Raw genomic sequence first — 19,920 nt, forward strand, 5'->3', positions numbered from 1 at the left:
AGCGCTTCTTTCATTTGGAAATCTTGACTCTTTTTGAGAAAAATCAACCTTTTCTAAAACCTCTGTAACTTCTGAACCTTACGTGCTAGGAACAAAATTTAAATGTAAAATTGAAGCTAACATCCTCAGCACTCCTTATAGTCTTTCTGTAATCGCATTTCCCTCGCAGTGAAAAGTTTGCGATTCTGCATTTGGCTCAATTTCATTCCATGTAAAATAGCTATTCCTTGCATTCAACTTCTGAATTCAATTTCCTATCTATCAATCACCCAAACATCATGGCTAGTGTTCATCTGAAGCTATCCAAAGCAGCTCCCACTAATTTTGAATCCATTTTAGCGAATTAAAATAATTTTTAGCATTTTTCCCATTCATTTCAAACCACATTCAAAAGCATTTGACTTGTTTAAAATCATTCCTGTTCTCTCTAAGCTTGCTGGGGAATTGGGATTGAACTGCATTGTTGATTGGATATTCCTGAAACCTGTGTTCCCTCATTCCATCTCTTCATCCTGCATATTAGGGGGGGATTGAGTAGTAACAGGGGAAAAGAGTGAATACCTGGTCTTTGATTGAATTCATATCAAGTTTTATTTCTGTGTTGCATTAATTTCATGTCATTGCATTTTATTGAACCCATACAAAGTGTTATCCTCTGCTACATTATTCTTCTCACCCATACTCCTATTGATTAAAGAGATTGTTGATTATTGTCATATTACCCATTGCTGATCATTGTAGAAATAATAATAGTGTGATATTTAGATATTGTTCATATTCATAAAAGTGTGATATATATATTGTTTAATTCATCAAACAAATCTTTAACTTTGCAAAACAAACCTACTTCTTGGTTCAGTGAGACCGGGGGGATTCAAAGAGAGGGGCGTTATATAAGGGTACATCGTTCAGAAATAAAAGAACTTTTGACATACAAATATATAATTAAGGGTTCCAGCTGGGCATCTCACACTAGGCATTGACTTATTTGGAGTGCTGGGTTGAAAACACTTACAGGTGGTCCGTAGATGAGGTGGAAGGTGATGGATTTCTTGTGAGATAAAGGGAAATGGCAGGTGAGTGATTTTAACAAAATTGTTCTGGGAAAGTGGATGATGGAGAATGGCCAATAACTATTGTGGATAATTTCTACTCCACCAACTGCCCTTCCTGGCTGGTCGGCATGTTGGATGAAATAGCCCTGGGGTAGGGGAAAGTCGAAAACATGGGGGAAGGTTGAGGTAAATCATGATACAGGGATAAACATTGAGTCAAGGGTGCTGCACGAGATGGGGCCAGTGATCTCTGCATCATGAGCAACTGTTAAGTGAGCCCTGATCAGCAAGAGAAGACACGTGCATGTGGTTCAAGGGTGTTGGACGGGGACATGGGTGAGATTGATTAGGTAATCTAGGGTAGCTTGCCAGAGCTCCACAGGGCGCTTGGCCATTCAAACCCTACCAAGGGTGAGGAAAGGCTATGGAGAGAGGAGACACATGGTGGTGTCATTTGGTGATTAGCAGAAGTAACAAGAACTTTGTCGGTGAAATGCAGGATAGCGGGTCTGGCCCTTGGTCTGACGCAAACTGTTGGGGTCCTTGTCTTCATCCGTCCTTTGCTGTGAACAATGGTGATGGGGATGCCTAAGGCGAACTGGTGAAATAGGGGCGGATCAGCTGAGTGGCAGGGCCTGGTCACGTGACAAGCAGCCTACTCAATGATGCCTGCCTGCAGCTTTCCTAGAGTCCTTAAGTATCTGCATGGAAGACACAAAAACTAGTGGTGGGAGGAGTAGCTGAGTGGTAGGTCCTGGTCATGTGACTAGAAACCTACTCAATGCTGTCTGCCTGGAGCTGGAATAGAGTCTACAGTCGTTAGGTAGCTGCCTGGAAGGCACAAAAATGGATGGTGGGTGGATCAGCGTAGGGGCAGGGCCTCGTCACATGGCCAGCAGACTCCTAAATGCGGCTGAAAGAGAGTTGTCAACTAAGAGACAGCCCACATCACAAAATATGGAGAGAGTTGAAAGCCTAGAGATGGCGAGAGGCTTTGACCCTCAGAGTCAGTACCCAGAAGTCATGGAGGACACTTTTGATATAGGGGAATATATCAAAGTGGGTGGAGGAAAGAGATGGTATGACTCTGCAGGGTATAGAAAGGAGAGCCAAGGTAAAGGCAGGACAAGGGTAGAACACAGGGTGAACCCCAAGAGGAGTGGGGAATGAAAAAAGAAGAGCGTCATGCTCCTCCAATCAACCCAACCAGGGCCCAAGACATAGAGCCTCATTACAACTGTGCCGGTCCGGAAACAACAGTGCCAGTAAGCCTACCGGCACCGTTGTTTCCGGACCGGCACAGTACAACTCTGCGGGTAGGTAGCGTCCCGCCCGCCAGGTTCAAACCAATGCATCCAGGAGAGCAAGGGAGATCTAGCAATACAAGCAGAAGAAAATGGAGGCAGGTTTCATCAGAAAGACTAATCTCCACTGAGATAAATGAACCGACTTGCCTGAACCAAAATATTGGGGAAGATACACTCAGGAGAATATAAACCAGGCTATAAACTCAGAACCACTTCCATATCACCCACAGACAGTGACACCAAGACAGAAGAATTACCCAAATGTGGAGTGCCAAAAGAACGTACTCATCATAACTGAATTGTCTGAAACACTATATTCAGCATACTACAGACTCAAACTCAATGCTGTCTCATGTCCACTCCTGGCCAGAGAGAATGCAGCAGCCTTAGCCAAGAAGGAGGTGAAATGGATATCCAAAGAAAATAGATAAGCCATCATACCCTCGAATGATGGCCGATTTGAGAAGAATCCACCTTAAAGGAGTTTTCCTGTTAATCCGGACCAATGGGAATGTTTAAAGTGCAGTATGCTACATCATTACAGCCTAGGACATTGTTAGTTGTAGGCCTAAATGGATGAGGGAGAAATTGTTTCTAAAAAAAACAGGAATCCTCCTACTTGGGTGAGATTCTAAACAGAAGAGACCCTCGGGAGAAAACTCACCAGCAGACTGTCCAGAGAACTACCCTGGCACCAGTGACAAAGATCTCTGTGGCAAAGGCCAAGCTTTGTGGCATATCATGTAGTTAATGTGACAACAGTTTCTTCGTTCTGTGCTTTGTCAAATCTATGGGGTGGTGGTGGACAACAGTGGGGTTAGGGGGAAAGGGAGTATGGAGGGGGACCCCCATTAAAAGAAAACAAAATTCAGGCAAACTACAAGAATTGGCCCAACCAGAGATTCGAGTTGAATTGAACACATAAAACTGCTTCATGGGAGTGCTGATATCGCACGCAAAATCATGCAATCACTGCAATCATTGCACCAACTGCAGGTATCGCATATCAAATGGTCGCCAAGGTGGCCATCATGGAATACTATCATTGTAGTAAATTCAAAATCAGAGCCCAGCAAGGGCTTACCTGGTACCTGGTGGTATGGGCAAGGTGGTCGCCAGTGCTCAGGTGGGTTAACGGGTTAACACAGGCCCAGACAGGGATGTTACTTGGCCCTTGGACAGAGGCCCTTTGAGGGGCCAGCTTCACCTGCCTGTTCGCAGGGCAAGGTACACAAAACACTCATGCTGAGAGTGCTACATGCTTGCACATTTTGTATCTTCTCTGTTTTTTCCACAGGGGTGGGTTTTGTGCAGTGTTTTCTATTTCGTTTTCATGCAGGTGGTGTGTTTGTTTAAACAAATACATATTTTTTATAGAACTTTGATGGGATATTCCCTTTACTTTGGACTCTCTTACTATATTTTTTCGGTCACTACTGGATCACGTCACACCCCTTTTAAGAGCACAGCCTTCCCTTCGACCCACATTACCACAAAAGGTGAAGGAGGTATACAACTTAACTGTGCCTGTTTTACCTTTATGACTGTGTTGGCCCTTGATTTGAAGACATGTGAAGGCTGAGTGGGCATTTTAGCCTTTACAAATCCTTGTACTCCTGCAGGGGAGACTCCAAATTGTCACATCTATCTTCAAGCCTTGTCTACTTTGCCATATTTTTTTAAAAACAAATGTGATCTGTTTGCTTTTCTTTAATGAATGTGTGGGCATATTATCTGTATTGTTGTTGGATTGCACATACTAACTTTATAGCACTATTTTTAAAAATGTAGCAGAAGAGTACAATAATTCAGAAACATATGCAATATTTGATATACCAATGTAAATCAAAGTGACGGGTAACGACAAGATTGACTTCAGTTCAAATGTAAACTAGCAAACTAAAACTGTTCCTACTGATTACATGACTGACATAATAATTATCTGTTAGAATGTGATTGGCTAACAGGGAAACACGGGTGGGACTTTAAAAAGCAGCTGTTTCAGTACCCTGGGCGCAATTCATGAGATTTCACTGAAGGCTATGCCACTATGAACAATGAATGGGAAGAGCCTGGATTACTGATGACCCACAAGATCTTGACCTGCCTGGGTAAGCAAAGAAACAGATTTAACGAGAAGGCAGCCCAACACTATAATTCTATTTATGGGGCATAAAATTGGCCCTGTGCCAAATTTCCCGAATTCCGATTTTTAATGCATACTACAATAATTGTAGGCAGCACTAATGTGCACAGCTGCTTTTAAACAAAATGTGTGACTCGGGTGTGCCTTTTAAGTGGTATCAGTTGTTGGCCACTCTGCACAAATGTACCAAGCTTAGAGTAAAAATAACAAAGGTGGGCATGGAATGTGGTCCAGTTCAAACTTTTGTGGTTCTCAAACAGGACTGTGTCCTGGCCCCTGCCCTCTTCAATATCTATATCAGACATCTGAGAGCTCTCGATCTCTTCCAAGCTTCCTCTCTCAAAGTCAAAAGCGTCTCTCCTAACCCACCGCCAAACATCTCTCTCCCATTTTAGAGTCATCTCCCTCGATCTTAGAACTGCATCTCCAACAACATCTCATAGAGCAGACCAGCAGAGCAACAACTACCTCAAATCTCCATCACCAACAATAACCTTATGGTAAATGGGGAAAAACTAAGGTTGTCATTTATACCACCAAGAAATAACCCAAAACAATGTACTGGCAGCCGGGCTGGTGTTCATGGACTGGAAAGGGTCTCAATTATTAGATATCTGGGCTACACTTAATCGCTCTTAAAAGTCTGAATGGCAGAACATCTTGAGAGAGAAAACACGATCCTTGGTCAAACAACTTAAAAGGCTTTTTCAGTCAACTGTGCACATACTCACTGCTCCCTCTCAACAGAGTTTATCTTGCGAAAGTGGAAGCAACTTTACTGTGTAGTTTGGTTATCATGCAGCTTGACCTAGGCCCTTACTTAAATACGCTCCAAGGACTGTCAAACTACATTCCTAAATCAGTAATAAGGCACAGGTTGGGTCTCACCTCACTACACTACAGAGCCCTTCGGAGACAACTCTCAAAAGTTCTCAGCCGCCCACCAAACTCTCTCTACATTGACTTGGGGAAGGTTATTGTCCTGAAATCGTCTGAATCACTCATTGCCTTTAAGACTAGGTTGGTGGATCTTTACAATATTCAATCATCAGAAGAAGAACTGAGCAACAGATCAGGACAAACAAAAAATAAATTGTTGTCTATGAAATGGCTAGCTACAGTTGAAGCTTTGGGGTCCTATAAAACCGACAATGAGTACATTATGTTTGCCAGGAAGAGAAACACGCTGTCCCAGTATGTCCATCTGTTTCCTTGCAACAAACATCAAACTCTCTATTTGCGTTTCCATCTAAATCAACTCTCTACCTTGGAACGCTTGGCAGGAAGACTAAAATATGCAGGACGATTGCTGACCTGTAGATTTTGTAAGCTGTCTGATTTAGAATCCCTCAAACACCTGGTTCTGGACTGTTCATTTCTCATGAAAGCTAGAACTCTCCATTTAAAAAATGTACTCCACAGGGGTCTCCTTCCTTCAGCTGATTTATTCTGGGCCCGCCTGATCTGAGTGGGAAAATGTCTCCTTAACACTTGTTTTATGTAGACTGATTGCAGAAATATCCATTCATCTGTCTGACAATGGTAATTGAGGGTCCTCGATGAAATAATTTGCCTGATTGAGTTTTGCAGAATAAGGGGTGTTCAACGTTGGTGATTGTAATCAATTTTTATTCGACTTTTAATTGAATTAAATATTGCAGCTTACTGTAATGTTTATTGTTTTTTATTTCATTACTGACTTTTCTATTTGTTTCTTCTATTTACTATGTGTTTCTTCTTTTCTTTTTTCTTTTTTATGCCATTGTAAAAGGTTGATATTTTTAAACCATAACACATTAAACAAAATACAAAAAATACAAAAAATGTGCAAAGCTGAACTGCCTTGGAAATAAGCTTTCAGATTCCTTCCCCCTGAAGCATTAGACTGTACATGGGGTAAAAAGTTGTCACTTCTCCAATTTTGCCAAATTCACACTTATGTTGACTGTTTCAACATTTTGGAGGCTCAAGTCAGCCATTGTTATACATTTTTTTTCAATATCCATATTTATTATCCATGGGAAGACTATTAAGAGACACCATAATGGATTTTTGTTAGGTTAGGCATTTGATCTTGCCTGTGCTGGTGAAACAATGAGTTTAGGGTGGTAATGTGTTTCGACACAGTCTGTGTTGCCCCTCATACTTCTTTGACCAGGATAAATTGATCCATCAAAGGACATAGGAAGGGTCAGATGAATCCTTTGCAGGGGATTTTAAATGTTTAACTGTAATGTTTTTTTGATCCATTGCTTTAGACCGCTTTTAGGCTATTCTTAGTTAACTACCCAAGAAGTCATGGACGTTTTGACAGAGTTTTTAGCACCTTCCACCTAATGGATTATCTAGAGGTTGGTCTGTATAACATCACCTGTCCCCTTTCTTGCCACTAAACAGGATCACAAAGTGGGGAGCAAGTAGAGAAAAAGAAAGGAAGTATGAGTTAGAATAAGGGTTGCAAAGCGAAGAAAGGTAGAGCATAGCTGCACATGGTAGAATGTGAGGCAGACAAGTAGTGGAGTGACATGCCATAAGTGAATTTATAGACTAAAGGAGAAGTTTAAACAGGATCAGTTGTGCATAGATTGCCATCCTAGCTGGAGTTGGTGGCAGGTGGTAGAAACAGATTGGGGAAAAAGGGAGATGATGCAGACAGCAAAGTTGATGGCTTTGTACAAAGGAATGAGGGCGGAGAAGGGGTGGCCTATGAGCAGCCTGGAGCACTAGACCAGGCAGCTGATGACGGGGGTGGATATTAAGGTGTTAGCAGGCAGGGAGGTCATATGCAGTCTAATTTTGTAGATGTTTGGGCGGTGAAACCTGGCAGCAGAGGGGGTGATAAACTACTTGAGTTTAAGGCCACTGTCAATGGGGATACCCAGGTTGCAAGCCTTGGGGGATAGGCTTACAGTGTTGGGAGAAAAGATAGAGAGAGGAAAAAAGGCAGAGCATGAGGGGATGGGAGACAGATGACTTTGATCTTCAATGAGTTCAACATGAGAGATCAACATGGCATGCAGTGACTTATGGCTGTAATGTCATCAGTGATTTTGGAGAAGAGTTCTGGGAAAAAGTAGGGTAAAGAGAAAAAGATCTGGGTGTCATCACTGAAGAGATAGTATAAGAAGCTAAAGGACAGTATGAGTTTGGCCAGTGAGGAGGTATAGAGAGTAAAGAGGAGAGGATCAAGGACAGACCCTAGACAGACCACACCAGGAAGTAGAGTGTCTGATGATGTAGCCATGTTCCATGATGTGGATAATGAATGACCTGACAGGCAGGAGGCAATCCAGGAACTGTCAGTGTCCTGAAAGCCTAGATGAGCAAGAGTAGAGAGGAGGCAGATATTCAACAGTATCAAAGGCTGCAAAGTATTAAAGAAGGATCAGAATGGACACAGTGGCCCTCATTAGGACCCAGGCGTTAAGGTGTTTACGGCGCCGTAAACGGCGCCGACCCTTAACGCCTGATTCCAAGGTCCCTTAGCGGCAATGTTCCCTCTAAGCTGTGCGCATGTGCGCTTGCCCAGCTTCCTTCTGGGTGCCGCTCAGAAGATTTTTAGCAGCGCACACAGACAACTCTCACCTATACAAAAAGATTTAATAAGGCACAAGCCACAGCAATTACCTGACAGTTTCTTTCTTAAAATAAGCAACTAGTTTTCATATTCTGCTAATTTGAATTACCCTACTATGGCACCTACAATCCCTAACAGCAAAATACCACACAAGAGGTTACAAACTAATATGAAAACTGGCTCCACGAATAGAAGAATCTAACCAAGATATGCCTGCACACATTAACCGAAGATTTTCCCTCCCCACCTATGACTCCTAAACCTGACTCTACCACACCCTTATGACTCTAACTTCTGCCCCAGAGTACATTAAGATACTACTGGACAACCTTGACTCTTCCTCTCTTGGCTCTGCGAATGGTTAGCAGACGCATACCTATCTCCACTTGTTTTATGTTTGTTGTAACATGAATAACGTTCACGTGCCAGAATGTCTGGTAGTCATTGTGCCTTATGAAAAGCGTCACCCCCACTACATAATTGAACTACCAGCTCAAATATCGGATACTGGGTGTAAGTAAGCAGGCTACTTGGATCTGTAACCAAATCTCATACTTCCTCTTCTTTGTACATCTGTCACGCAACTGCTTTGAAGTGGTCCCCTTGTAAGTTAACACATTATAAAACTCAAATATTATTTTGCCCTATAAAGATTTTGAAAAGACAAATGTGTTGCTCACTGTCTCCTACTTCCGCATTACTACCATTACCCTATAAGTAGAGAGCGACATTGCAATATCATTTACTTACCCTACAAGGGATAATGGGTATGGACTATGCCTGGGATTACTCGACCATATTATCAGTGCACCGGATATTTAGACAGAAAAATGCTTTTAAATAAATCTGCTTCATTTCCAGGTGTTCATAGTTCTTTGGGCATAGACCGTAACACATTATATGCTAACTTGCTTCTATACAAAAATAGTTTCAACTGAGCCCTTGTGTAATCCTACACAATGATATAAGGGTGGGTTGGGGTATGTTGCAAATAATCTTGTATGCGCTGCAAAAGAATTGTGTACATGCAGAGTCATGATATTGTTAAAATTCACATCATATGTTGTCATTTAAATATGCCTTGCTTGCAAAGTATGGTGGGTCTGTCAATATCCCAGTGAATGTTTACTGCTACAATCCTTTACTTTTTACAGTTCTCTATAATAATAATAATTTTGCATTTATATAGCACTACGAACTCTCAGGCATCGGAGCGCTGCTTATTATTACCCATGGTGTGTGGTGCTCATTTATTGACCTCAGAAGGATGAAAGGCTGAGTTTGGCACTGCCAGGATTCAAACCTGCATCAGCAGGCTCTGCACAGATGGCAAAGCGACCGCTCTACTCACTGTGCTATCGGACCAACTGGTCTATCAACTAGTATTGGAGGCAAGCACAGGGGCCGGTGAAGGGTATGAGTGGATGCATCACTCCTTGCGGGGGATGAACAAAGCGGCAAATTCCAATGACCAAGTCAGACGTTTCAGCAATACACTGAAGGAAATGTGCTGCATGTTTGCTAAAGGATAGGGAATTCTAGTACCAATCTAGACAACAGCGCCTTCTTTTTCTTTCTATGCTCAACTGCTGTGGGCTTTTCAATATAGCCATGCGGTCTGTTTTTGCAGTTTCTAGCATATCCCTGCATCTTATCTAACTGATCAAAAAGAATTACAGATGAGGGATCCATAGTTACAGAAGAAGGCACTAAATCGGTTGTATCTCTGATGAATTGATGCAATTACCTTAAAAAGCATATATATGTGATTTTCTTCAACATGGCTCCAGAATAAACCTCAAAAAGGCTCTTGTTTAATTTTATCTAGGTTTATGGTGCGGAAGGGTGGGAAAAACTATACACTTTATTATGTGCCTTGTCATTTCACTCCCTATGTCAGGGTTACAAGCAGGACTCTAATCAGCTTTTGCTCCCTACTTGGAGTCAAATGATTTTTATGGGAGTAAAAAAGTTATTAGTTTTGCCAATAGGGATACTTTATGCTTATTAAAAAGATGTTCTTTCCCCATAAAATTCCTCTTGAGATTGGGCATTAATATTATTAGAGTTCCTTCCTTCCTATGCCACTGCTCTACTGTTCACTAATTCGAAAAAATATCAGTGGAGCTTTGTGGATTGAAGCAATGATATGTTCATTGTTTCTCTTTTTTGTTAGGCACATTTTGCTTTTTAGGGAGTAAAAATGCATGGTGCATATGTCTTACCTCTAAGGATGGTGTTATCACTATCTACAGGAGAGCGTAATGTGGATAAGTAAGCAGAGGCACAGGAATTTTGGATCATCATTTTCTAAGGTGAAGTTATTCTGATACAATTATCATCCTTACACAAATTATTAGAAGCACGTTCTCCTGGTGCTTTTAACTGCTATTAATCCATCAAATGTATTCTGAGTTTTTTGATAGCCACATCAGTTATGACAAGAGATATTTGTGTTTTGTAATACAAATGAGTGATTTTCCAGTGGCATAAAGCATACACATTTTTCTCCGCACAGAAGTATGTTTGCAAGGTACTGTGGCAGATATTGAAGGCTTGGACTGGTTGATGAGTTTTCTGTATAATCACATATGATATATTTGATTTTAGTTTATGTGTTTGGAAAAAGTGTTGTAAGTTTTTTTAAGAATTGCAGTGGCTGGGAAGAGGAATTCCTTTCGAAACTCTGTTCTGCGACGGTAGCTCATAAAGTGTCTTTCCTCATTAGTCAGTTTCGCACATGGAAAATAATGTGCGCACAACAGCCAACCGGTTCCGCACATAAAGAAAAATAATTAGAGGGAACATTGCTTAGCGGGATGGTGATTTTAACGCCTGCTTTTTGCAGGCGTTAAAACCCATGCCGCAAAGGGACCTTGGTGCTAATTACGGCACCGTAATTTACGGTGGCGTAATTAGCGCCTTTCCCCATTCCCATTATGCCCTATGGGGCAAAAATGGGAATGGGGAAGGGTAAAATGGGAAATGGGGATTTACCGCCCCACTCACCTTGGAATGGGGCGGTAAATCCGCCAACCACCATGGCGTAAACATAGTTTACGCCATGGTGGTAAGGGTACGACCCAGGCGGTAACTTACCGCCTGGGTCGTAATGAGGGCCAGTTTTTAGTAATATACAGTAGTGAGAACGCTCAAGACATGAGTGACAACTATTTCTGTGGTGCGATGCTACAAAAGCCACACTGATGACAGTCATTGAGTTCATAGGTTTCCAGACACGAGGGGCTTGTGTACCTTGGAATAGTGGAAGAGATAAGAGACAGGGTGGTAGTTGGAAATTATGAAACAGAGGGAGAGATTGATGAGTGAGGAGAGATGTGACGTAGTGAAGGGAACAAGAAGGGCTGTTCCATACGAGGGAGCCCGCAGAGAAAAGCGATCGACCTCCTGCCCTCTGTTTAGCAAAACGCTTTACACACAGATAGTTGGTGCCAGAGGAACATAGAGGTCTAGAGGGAGAGTTTTTAGTAAGATAAAGTTCAAGATAGTGTAGTCCCTGGGCCCAGACAGCCTTGTGGATGATGCAGAGGGATCTGAATTTAATCCGTTTAGCAACAATGAGCCAGTGAAGACTTTTTAGGGCAGGAGAGATGTGGTCGCTGGGTTTAGGGAAAAGGATGAGTCCTGCTGCCCTATTCTGGAGTAGCTGGAGGGGTCGCAGAGTGAAAGAAGGTAGATTCAGGAGGAGGCTATTGCAATAGTCAAGCCTAAAGAGTATCTGGGCTCGGGAAACATTGAGCCTCTGGGGGAAAGCTTACTACTCCAGCATTCGCTAACAAAAGAAAACCTGTCTTAAAAGTAGTTAAACACTGTAGGAATCCCTCACCCAACCCGAACTTCCAACAAAATGGGACTGAGTAAACAACTTGGACATTGAAAAAATAGACAAAAACCAAAGGTTTATTGAATCAGCCTCTCCCAGCATTACTGCCCCCTGCACCGCAGCATGCACACTGCCCATCTAAGCTGAATTCTCGCCTCTCTCCCCTCTCTCCCCCTGACCCTCTTGGAAATGCTTGTCTCCCTCAAACCTACCTCCTACTCTGATGATATAAACCCGACCTCCATCATTAAAGAGTTGATGGGCACAGCCGTTGATGCACTCCACAGCTTCATTAAGGCCTCCCTCACTGAAGGTGTATTCCCAGATACCATAAAGACTGGTCTCACCTCGCTGACAGGATGGGATTAACTGGCAATGTGCTGAACTAGGTTTACCCACTACTTCTCAGATAAACACCAAGATGTCCAGGAGAACAAATTGTATTTTACCAAAATCCCAGTCTCCCATGGAGTCCCCTGAAGCTCCATCCTCTCATTGTTCCACTTTAACCTTTACATGCAGCCTCTGGGCACCCTGATCAAAGATGCCGATATAGCCATCCACCAATACATAGATGATACTCGGGTATACATGCGAGTAAAAAGCCCACAGGACATTAGCCTTTTCCATGATTACTTAGTCATCATCCAGTCCTGGATGGTGACTGCCTACCTCAAACCTCATCAGTCTGCCCCTGCTATAAACAGCAACTAATAACATGTGCCTAAAAGGATTTGATCTGCAACTCTCAGGTTCATTAACATCCTTAGGCTTCACTATTGACAGTAGCCTGACCTACCAGAAACACATAGCCGAGCAGGTTCAAATGACCTAGCTCCAAATCTCCAACCATCGCAAAATCAAACCCTTCATCCTGCCGCAGCAATTTCAGAATGTAGTGCAGGCCCTTGTGGTCTTGCACATCGATGGGGGAAATGCCCTCCTGAGCGGGTTCCGAGCCTCTCCCCTTGCTCCCATAAAAACATGTCACCATGCTGCAGCACGCCTCATTATGGGTATTCAGAAATATTACTGAATCACCCCATCCTAAGGAAACTACACTGGTTTCCTCTCCAGGCCAGCATACTGTCCAAGGCTGCATGTATCACCTACAAGTCAGTGACATGTAGTGCACCAGCATACCTAGCCGCCAAGCACCACATATCTTGTGGCATACACTCCTTGCACAGCAAATCGACCAACCAGCTCACATCATAACTCGCCCGTAAAGAGAGGACCTGCAAACAATCAGTCTCTTGTCACGCATCCACACTCTGGGACTCAATCCGTTTATCTGCTTGGAATGCTCTCACAATTCTCGAGTCCTGCAAAGTTCTCAAAATGTGAGAGTGAAAGTGAAACTGCACTCTCTTGAAATGCCTGGAATTCTTTATTGTGTGCCTTCTCCTAGGTTTATATGTGTAAAATAAAATGAGCTTCTGAACAGGCATAAAACTATGCCTAGTGTCTTTTAGTTTCCTTTCTTTCTTACTGAATCTACCATTAGTCTTGGCAGAGATACGCAACTGCAATCACACTGCATCCCATAATGCACAGCCTAAATATCTGCCTTTAGAAGCTCCTTCACACCTTCATGACCTTCACTAAGAAGGCCATGACAGAGGAGGACGGAGCCATAACCTCTGGGAAGGGGTCTGTGAGTGGATGGGCCTGGTTTTGAACTGTACTATTACGATGAAAGCAACTGTCTTGATTCTGGGGAATGTGTCTCCATTGAAAGAAATACCGTTCTGTAAAATAATCTGGCTGCTCCAGGGCTGTATGATTGCTAAGAAGATGATCCTGAGGGCGTGGAAGTCAACCACTTCCTTCTGTATTGATGACTGGGTGGAGGAGTTCTTGGCTGTGTCCACATATGAGAGGGACATTTCTAAACAGTCTGGGGACATGGATGCGTTCAGGGACAGCAGATGGGGTTAATTTGCCTTGTGCACACTCACTCATTGACTTTACTGTTCGCTCTGTTCTCTTGAAAGCTATTTTATTTCTTTCTCTTTCTCTTGATTGTCTTGATGAATACTTGCCCAGTCTGCTATACCCTGCTATATCCTGTTTGATTGTACACATGAACTGACTGTACTTATTTTTAAACTTGATGTATTCCATTTGCTGAGTTTCTTTCGAAAATAAAAAAAATATATCTTAAAGGAAAAAAAAAACTCTGGACCTGCATTCACTGCACAATTGTTAGTCCCTGCTGGGCAGCTCTATCTTTGGCAGGCATTTTGCTGTATTAGGGAGACAAGACCACTACCAACAAGCCCTGTCAAGCAGAGTGCAGAGTCAGCTTCTTACTGTACACCATGGATGACTCCTGCAGGTGTTTGTGTGACAGCGTTTCTAGTTATATACCCGGCATGTGATAAACTACACATATGCATGGTGGTGAAAAACCACCAAATTGGAAAAGTTTTGACTTGCTCACCTGAAAATTCAAAATAGTACACAGTCACGAACATAGTGGTGGCTCTTTTATTCAACACGTTCAATATTTTTTTCTAAATTGTACCTTTTCATACGACTCATGTTTTCGTTTTTGATAATGATTTGGTTTCCAATTAGCAGGTAATAATATCTTCACATTGCTGAAATAGAATCTTCTTTTTGTAGCATTGAACATGTAAAATGAAGCTTCGGTGACCATATCCTAAGAATGAAAGAAAAAAGAAAATGAATCTCTCTTGTCCTGATTAGACAGTTTTGTATTACACCTCATACACATCGTACTAAGAGCAAGACGGCCACCAGAAATATGTGTTCATCTATTTCACCCACACTGATCCAGCCAAGATTTAACCTGAGTTGTTTTGGCGGCACAAGCTTCGAAGTCCAAGCTCCTCTTATCTGGAACTCTCTCCCTGCTCCCAAACGCTTTATTGACAACTATGCCTCCTTCAAAAAGGCCATTAAAACCCATCTCTTCAATCTTAGTTCTAATCAGACATATGCCTGTTCATGAATGGGGTATCTCCCCACCCCCCACCCCCTGACCTTTTTTCAGGCGTGAATTGAATTAACACTGTAAAAAGCATTGAATGGGCTCTAAACAAATTGTGTAACACATAAAAACATTATTGTTGTGCTGACCCATGATTTCTTACAAGAATATTTCGGAATTTTCTGAGCCAATTTATAACGCCTGACGGAAGACTAGCATGCATCAAGGCCCGGAGCACAAAACGGACTGGAACATCTTGTGACAGAAACAAAAGAGCAAGTCTTACCGAAAAACCGATAATTATCCAATTTGCGAATGGTAGGTAGAAGTGTGTTCTACAGACATAAAGAACCCTATTGAGCTATTGAGACACTTTGATCATGCCTAGATCTAAAATTGGATTTGGGGATCTGTCTAAGGCAAAGATTCTCTGAGCGCAATGTACAACCCGGTCTATAAAGCGGTACCTTGTCCTCCATATTGCCAGACCATTTCCACATTTTGACAGGCAACCAATGAAGAGACAGCTGCAGACAGTCACCGAGTCAGACCTTGAAAGTCTGAACAGCAGAAGGACTGCTGCATTTAGTACTTTCTGTAGGTGTGCAAGTTGGAAATCAGGAATTCCAAGATACAATGAATTTTAGTAATCCATGTTCTAATTAATGAGTGCAAACTATAACGGGATAGTAACGTGTCCACCACATAAGCAGCAATCCTACAGAGTAGGCATGTTTAGAAAATTATGTTTTTTTGTGATTTTGTTAATTTGGGAGTACATCCCAAGATCTGATTATCAGTATGAGCCAGTTTTTTATTTTCGTTGCAAAGATGTCAATAAACCAAAAACCAGTAGATGCATCATAAACGTGAAGTTTGTTCTTGAGGCCAAAAGGATGACTTCTGTTTTTATTAGGATTGAGATGGAGGCGTTTTGCTGACATCCAATTCTCTGCTTCTGCAATACAACTGTTATGATTCCCTAGGTCAGTTGCAGGATCCTTTATAGAAGAATTGACTACATAGAATAGGCTGGGAATATGTCTACTGCTCCCCACCACTGCATATTGATTTTAGATCAGCCCTTCAAATATGACCCCACAAATAGAATAGCAATTTCAATCTTCTGCACAAAACAGCAAACGATCAGGGGTTTTATTGTCCTTGTCTGTTTTGTTTAAGAAGAAATTACCCTTCCCTGAATGATGAAAAAGTCACCTGTATTTTAGAGGCTGGGGTTTTGAGAAAGGGACTCCCCTTTCGGTACAGGGGTTCAACAGCCAGTGCTCAGAAATTGTCACTTTTAAATAGGTTGTCCAGTTTTCTTAGTTTGTAGGGCATCTACGAAAGAGTGCATCTATGAAAGAGGTCAGATGCAGAGATAGTTCCACACAGCTTTGCCCAGGGTCATGCAATTTCTCCCTGAAATGTATTTTTTTGTATATATGTTGAGCTGAGGAAGTACTGTTGAAGGGATGGTGGAATTGCTAAATATTCCCTTTAAGCTACCTGTGGAAACTGTCAGGGTTTCTGAGTTTGACGATTTTAGAGTTGTTTGGTGTTGGGGTGATACTTACTGAGCTAGTTAGGGATAGTCCCTGTTAGTTTTAGTTTTCAGAGCACAGGGCTTGCCCCAATATTTACGCAAAATTACTACTTTTCAACGCCTTTTCAACGTGCCGACATTCTGGAGGTAAGGCTCTAATGCACAGCTTGTATTTGGGATCATAGTCAATGCATGAGGATGATGCGGGTGATTTGTTTTACTTGGAATTTGACTGTAAAGGGCTGGGGCCTGGAAAGGTGTTAACCTGTAAAGGAAATGAGCATCAGGGATGAATGTGTGGCCAATGAGATCGCTCGGATTGGGAGCTGTACTTGATGATGAAAGTCCATGTTCTAAGTGCCTGTTGGCTGATCCAGCTCTTGTCTTACCATCCTCTTCCTCCTAACCAACCATCCCACCTTCTGCCACACTTCTAATAAAAAAGATGACTTGCCTGTCTCTACTACTGGTCGTCACCCACCATCAGCTCATGTACTAATGCCTTGGCAACACACCTAGACCAGCGGAAAACATGAAAAATTGACTCCTCTGCAAGCTCAAATTGCCATTTCAACAGCAGCCATTTTGAGTGTTATTTTCATTTGATAGAAAAGCGGCTTGCACTCTGCATGCAAGTTGTTTTTTCCCTGTAAAAGAAAGCCAAAAGCACCCCGAATGTTTCCCCAGGCTGGTAATGGCAATTATGCCAACTGACAAACGGCCATACCAGGATGGAAATGGCCTGCCATCCTAGTTAAATCCCTCACTTTGATCCAGCATGATAACTCTGACAGCGGGTTGTTGCAATCCCATACGGCCGACCAATGATGGCACTAGTCAATCAGGCCCTGTGAACGTGGTTACGGAGTTAGAGCACTTGTCCAGTGTAAACATAACACATTGCAAGCAGGAAAGGATGGGCACAGGAATCCTCCATGGGGACCTTCATATCTTGTAGCATATACGGATTGTGTTCTGCTGCTAGGGGGCTGGACCCCTTGCAACCGGTCTCAAATGTGACCCTTGCTACGTGCTGACAGCATTAGCACGGGGCAGCGTGACCTGCCCCATATAAATTATGCTGCACGCTGCTCGTGGGCCCTGTGTGTGCACTTTCAAATCGCATTTATTTTGAGCATTGTGCTCTTTGCTAAGAAGAGATCATACTTGGTAAATCCAGCTCCAGGAGTGTAATCGTAGAGCACTATCAATCAATGAAATGTTTATTCTGTGTCGAACCGCACACCAATATAATATCAAATGCTAAAATCAACTTTGATGTACATGAAAAGAGGCTGCAGAATACTCATAACTTTAAAAAAAAACGCGTATTAATAAAATATAAGTTATATTCACGTAGACGTACATTTTTTTGACTTCCAGAGCTTGAGTCAAATTGGGATGTGACGCCAAATGGGTAAACGTACACTGCTTAATTAAATCTTTTTAACAAGCGTATTAGGAAATGTAACCTTGTCATGCTGGCTTTATGGGAAATTAGTACCTGGCGAGGGTCAATCAGAATGTAACAAGCATTCTGATTGGCCCTCGCTGGGGCATTACCCGGCCGGGAATCCCTCACACGCACATACGTGCCTGCGTTTGATCCCAGCGGGGGGCGTAGCAGCCCTTAGCCAATGAGGAGGCTCAAAACAGGGCAATCCCCGCTCTGAGCCTCCCCAAGTCTGGAGGCTGCCTTCGTCCCACGCCGGGGACTCGGGTATGTTTTTGTTGCCTCCACCCCCTCCCCTGCAACTATCCCCTCCCTGCCCCCTGAACCCCACATACCTTCTTTTTTCTTCTTTTCTCAGGAGGAAACGCGCTGGGAACACTTATGTTCCTAGCGCGCCTGCTCTCGATGGCCACCATGGAAAGGGAAAACGGGCTACCTTTTCCCTTTCCCGGCGGCCATTTTATACAATTTTCTTTTTTGCTGTCCCGAAGCCCGGCAGGGTTTTGGAACAGAAAGAAATGCAATTAGTACCCCGGTCTAACGGGCTGCGGTACTAATGCCATAAAAGCTGCTTCCAGTGAATATGATGTGCTGCTGTGTAGCTATGGAAACGTAGCACTGTGAACACACGAAGTGCCCTGTGGGAGCTAGAAGAAGGATACACCTGCATTTGCTGGGGACAAGAAGCAGATTGTCAATTTAGCAAGAAGGAGCAGGGCATGAGAGGTAAGGGTCACAGAAGGGGCAGAAAAAAGGCCCTGTATTATTTAAGCAACCAGAGTCGGTAATGCCCCCGCCGTGAGGGTACTATTGCTATTAGTATCCCGGGCCGCAAAATTTGCGTGACCGGGGTACTAAAAGCTATTTTTTTCTGTCCCGAAACGCTGCAGCGTTTCAACGCTGTGGCGTTTTGGGACAGAAAAAAAAACGACCAAGAAAATGGCCGCCGCCATGGAAAGGGAAAACGGAGTCCGTTTTCCCTTTCCACTGCGGCCATCGGGAGCAGACGCGCTGGGAACACAAGTGTTCCCAGCGCGTCCGCTCCCGAAAAAGGATAAAATAAAAGGTAAGTGGGGTTGCGAGGGTGGAAATTTAACGGGGGGGGGAGAAAAAGTACCTGCGTCCCCGGCGGGGGACGAGGGACGCCCCCAGCCGCCGAGTCTCCACACGGCTGGAGGCTTTCCTCGTCCCCCGCCGGGGACGCAGGATCAAGAAGGTAAGTTGGGGGGGCGGGTGGGAGGGAGGGGAAGGAAAAATAAAAAAAATAAAATAAAAGACTTACCCGAGTCCACGGCGGGGGGCGAAGGCAGCCTCTCAGCCATGGGGAGGCTCGGAGCGGGGATGGCCCCGCTTCGAGCCTCCTCATTGGCTGAGGGGCTGCCACACCCCCCGCTGGGGACAAAGGCTGTGGAATCCCGACGGAGGGATTCCCGGCCGGGTAGGGACCTGGCGAGAGCCAATCAGAATACTTGTTGCATTCTGATTGTCTCTCGCCTGGGTACTAATATGGTATTTATTGAGCGTGGACGTAGCTTCGAGTAGCAAAGGAGCACTTTACAGGTATACAACAGTACAGATGCATAAGGGAGCGATTTTCAGGGGTAACAACAGAACAAATATACAGCGGGGGTAGGATACAGAGGGGCACAGAGGAGGGGTACAGCTTTACAGGTTGGCGGGGAGCACAGGGGCGGGTGGTGTCTAGCGAGTCAGGCAGTGTGGGGGCGACGTAATGGCAATCAGCACCCCAAGAAGGAGCCTTCCACTTAGCCCAGCCAATCTGGAATTAGGGATCCAAATTAATGCCAGGCATTAGTGCACAGAATGTATATGGAATCCCTGTGCCTTATTGACTGAGCCAATAAGAACGTTCCACAAAGAGTGCTAATTCCATCTTGCTAAAAGGATATTTGTCATTAATCAACCAAATATCCTTTACTCTAGTTATGCTTTACCCCCAAAGACGTTCTTTAACAGAAGATGGTTATTAACAGGTTGCACACTTTTCACTTTGGAGAAGAGTATCCCATTCA

The 19,920-nt window shown here is 43.4% G+C and overlaps 1 protein-coding gene across 1 annotated transcript in view; it reads right to left on the reverse strand.

Moving 5' to 3' along the window:
- LOC138540423 (calcium-activated chloride channel regulator 1-like) overlaps positions 1-19,920 on the reverse strand; it is a 493,684-nt gene that overhangs the window by 358,859 nt on the left and 114,905 nt on the right. The window contains exon 2 of the mRNA XM_069641684.1: positions 14,460-14,597. Coding sequence (XP_069497785.1) covers positions 14,460-14,597 — 138 coding nt within the window. The remainder of the gene's footprint in view (positions 1-14,459; positions 14,598-19,920) is intronic.

The sequence above is a fragment of the Ambystoma mexicanum genome, chromosome 1q (genome assembly GCF_040938575.1).
Source record: "Ambystoma mexicanum isolate Mex_15411 chromosome 1q, UKY_AmexF1_1, whole genome shotgun sequence".
NCBI classification, from domain to species: domain Eukaryota; kingdom Metazoa; phylum Chordata; class Amphibia; order Caudata; family Ambystomatidae; genus Ambystoma; species Ambystoma mexicanum.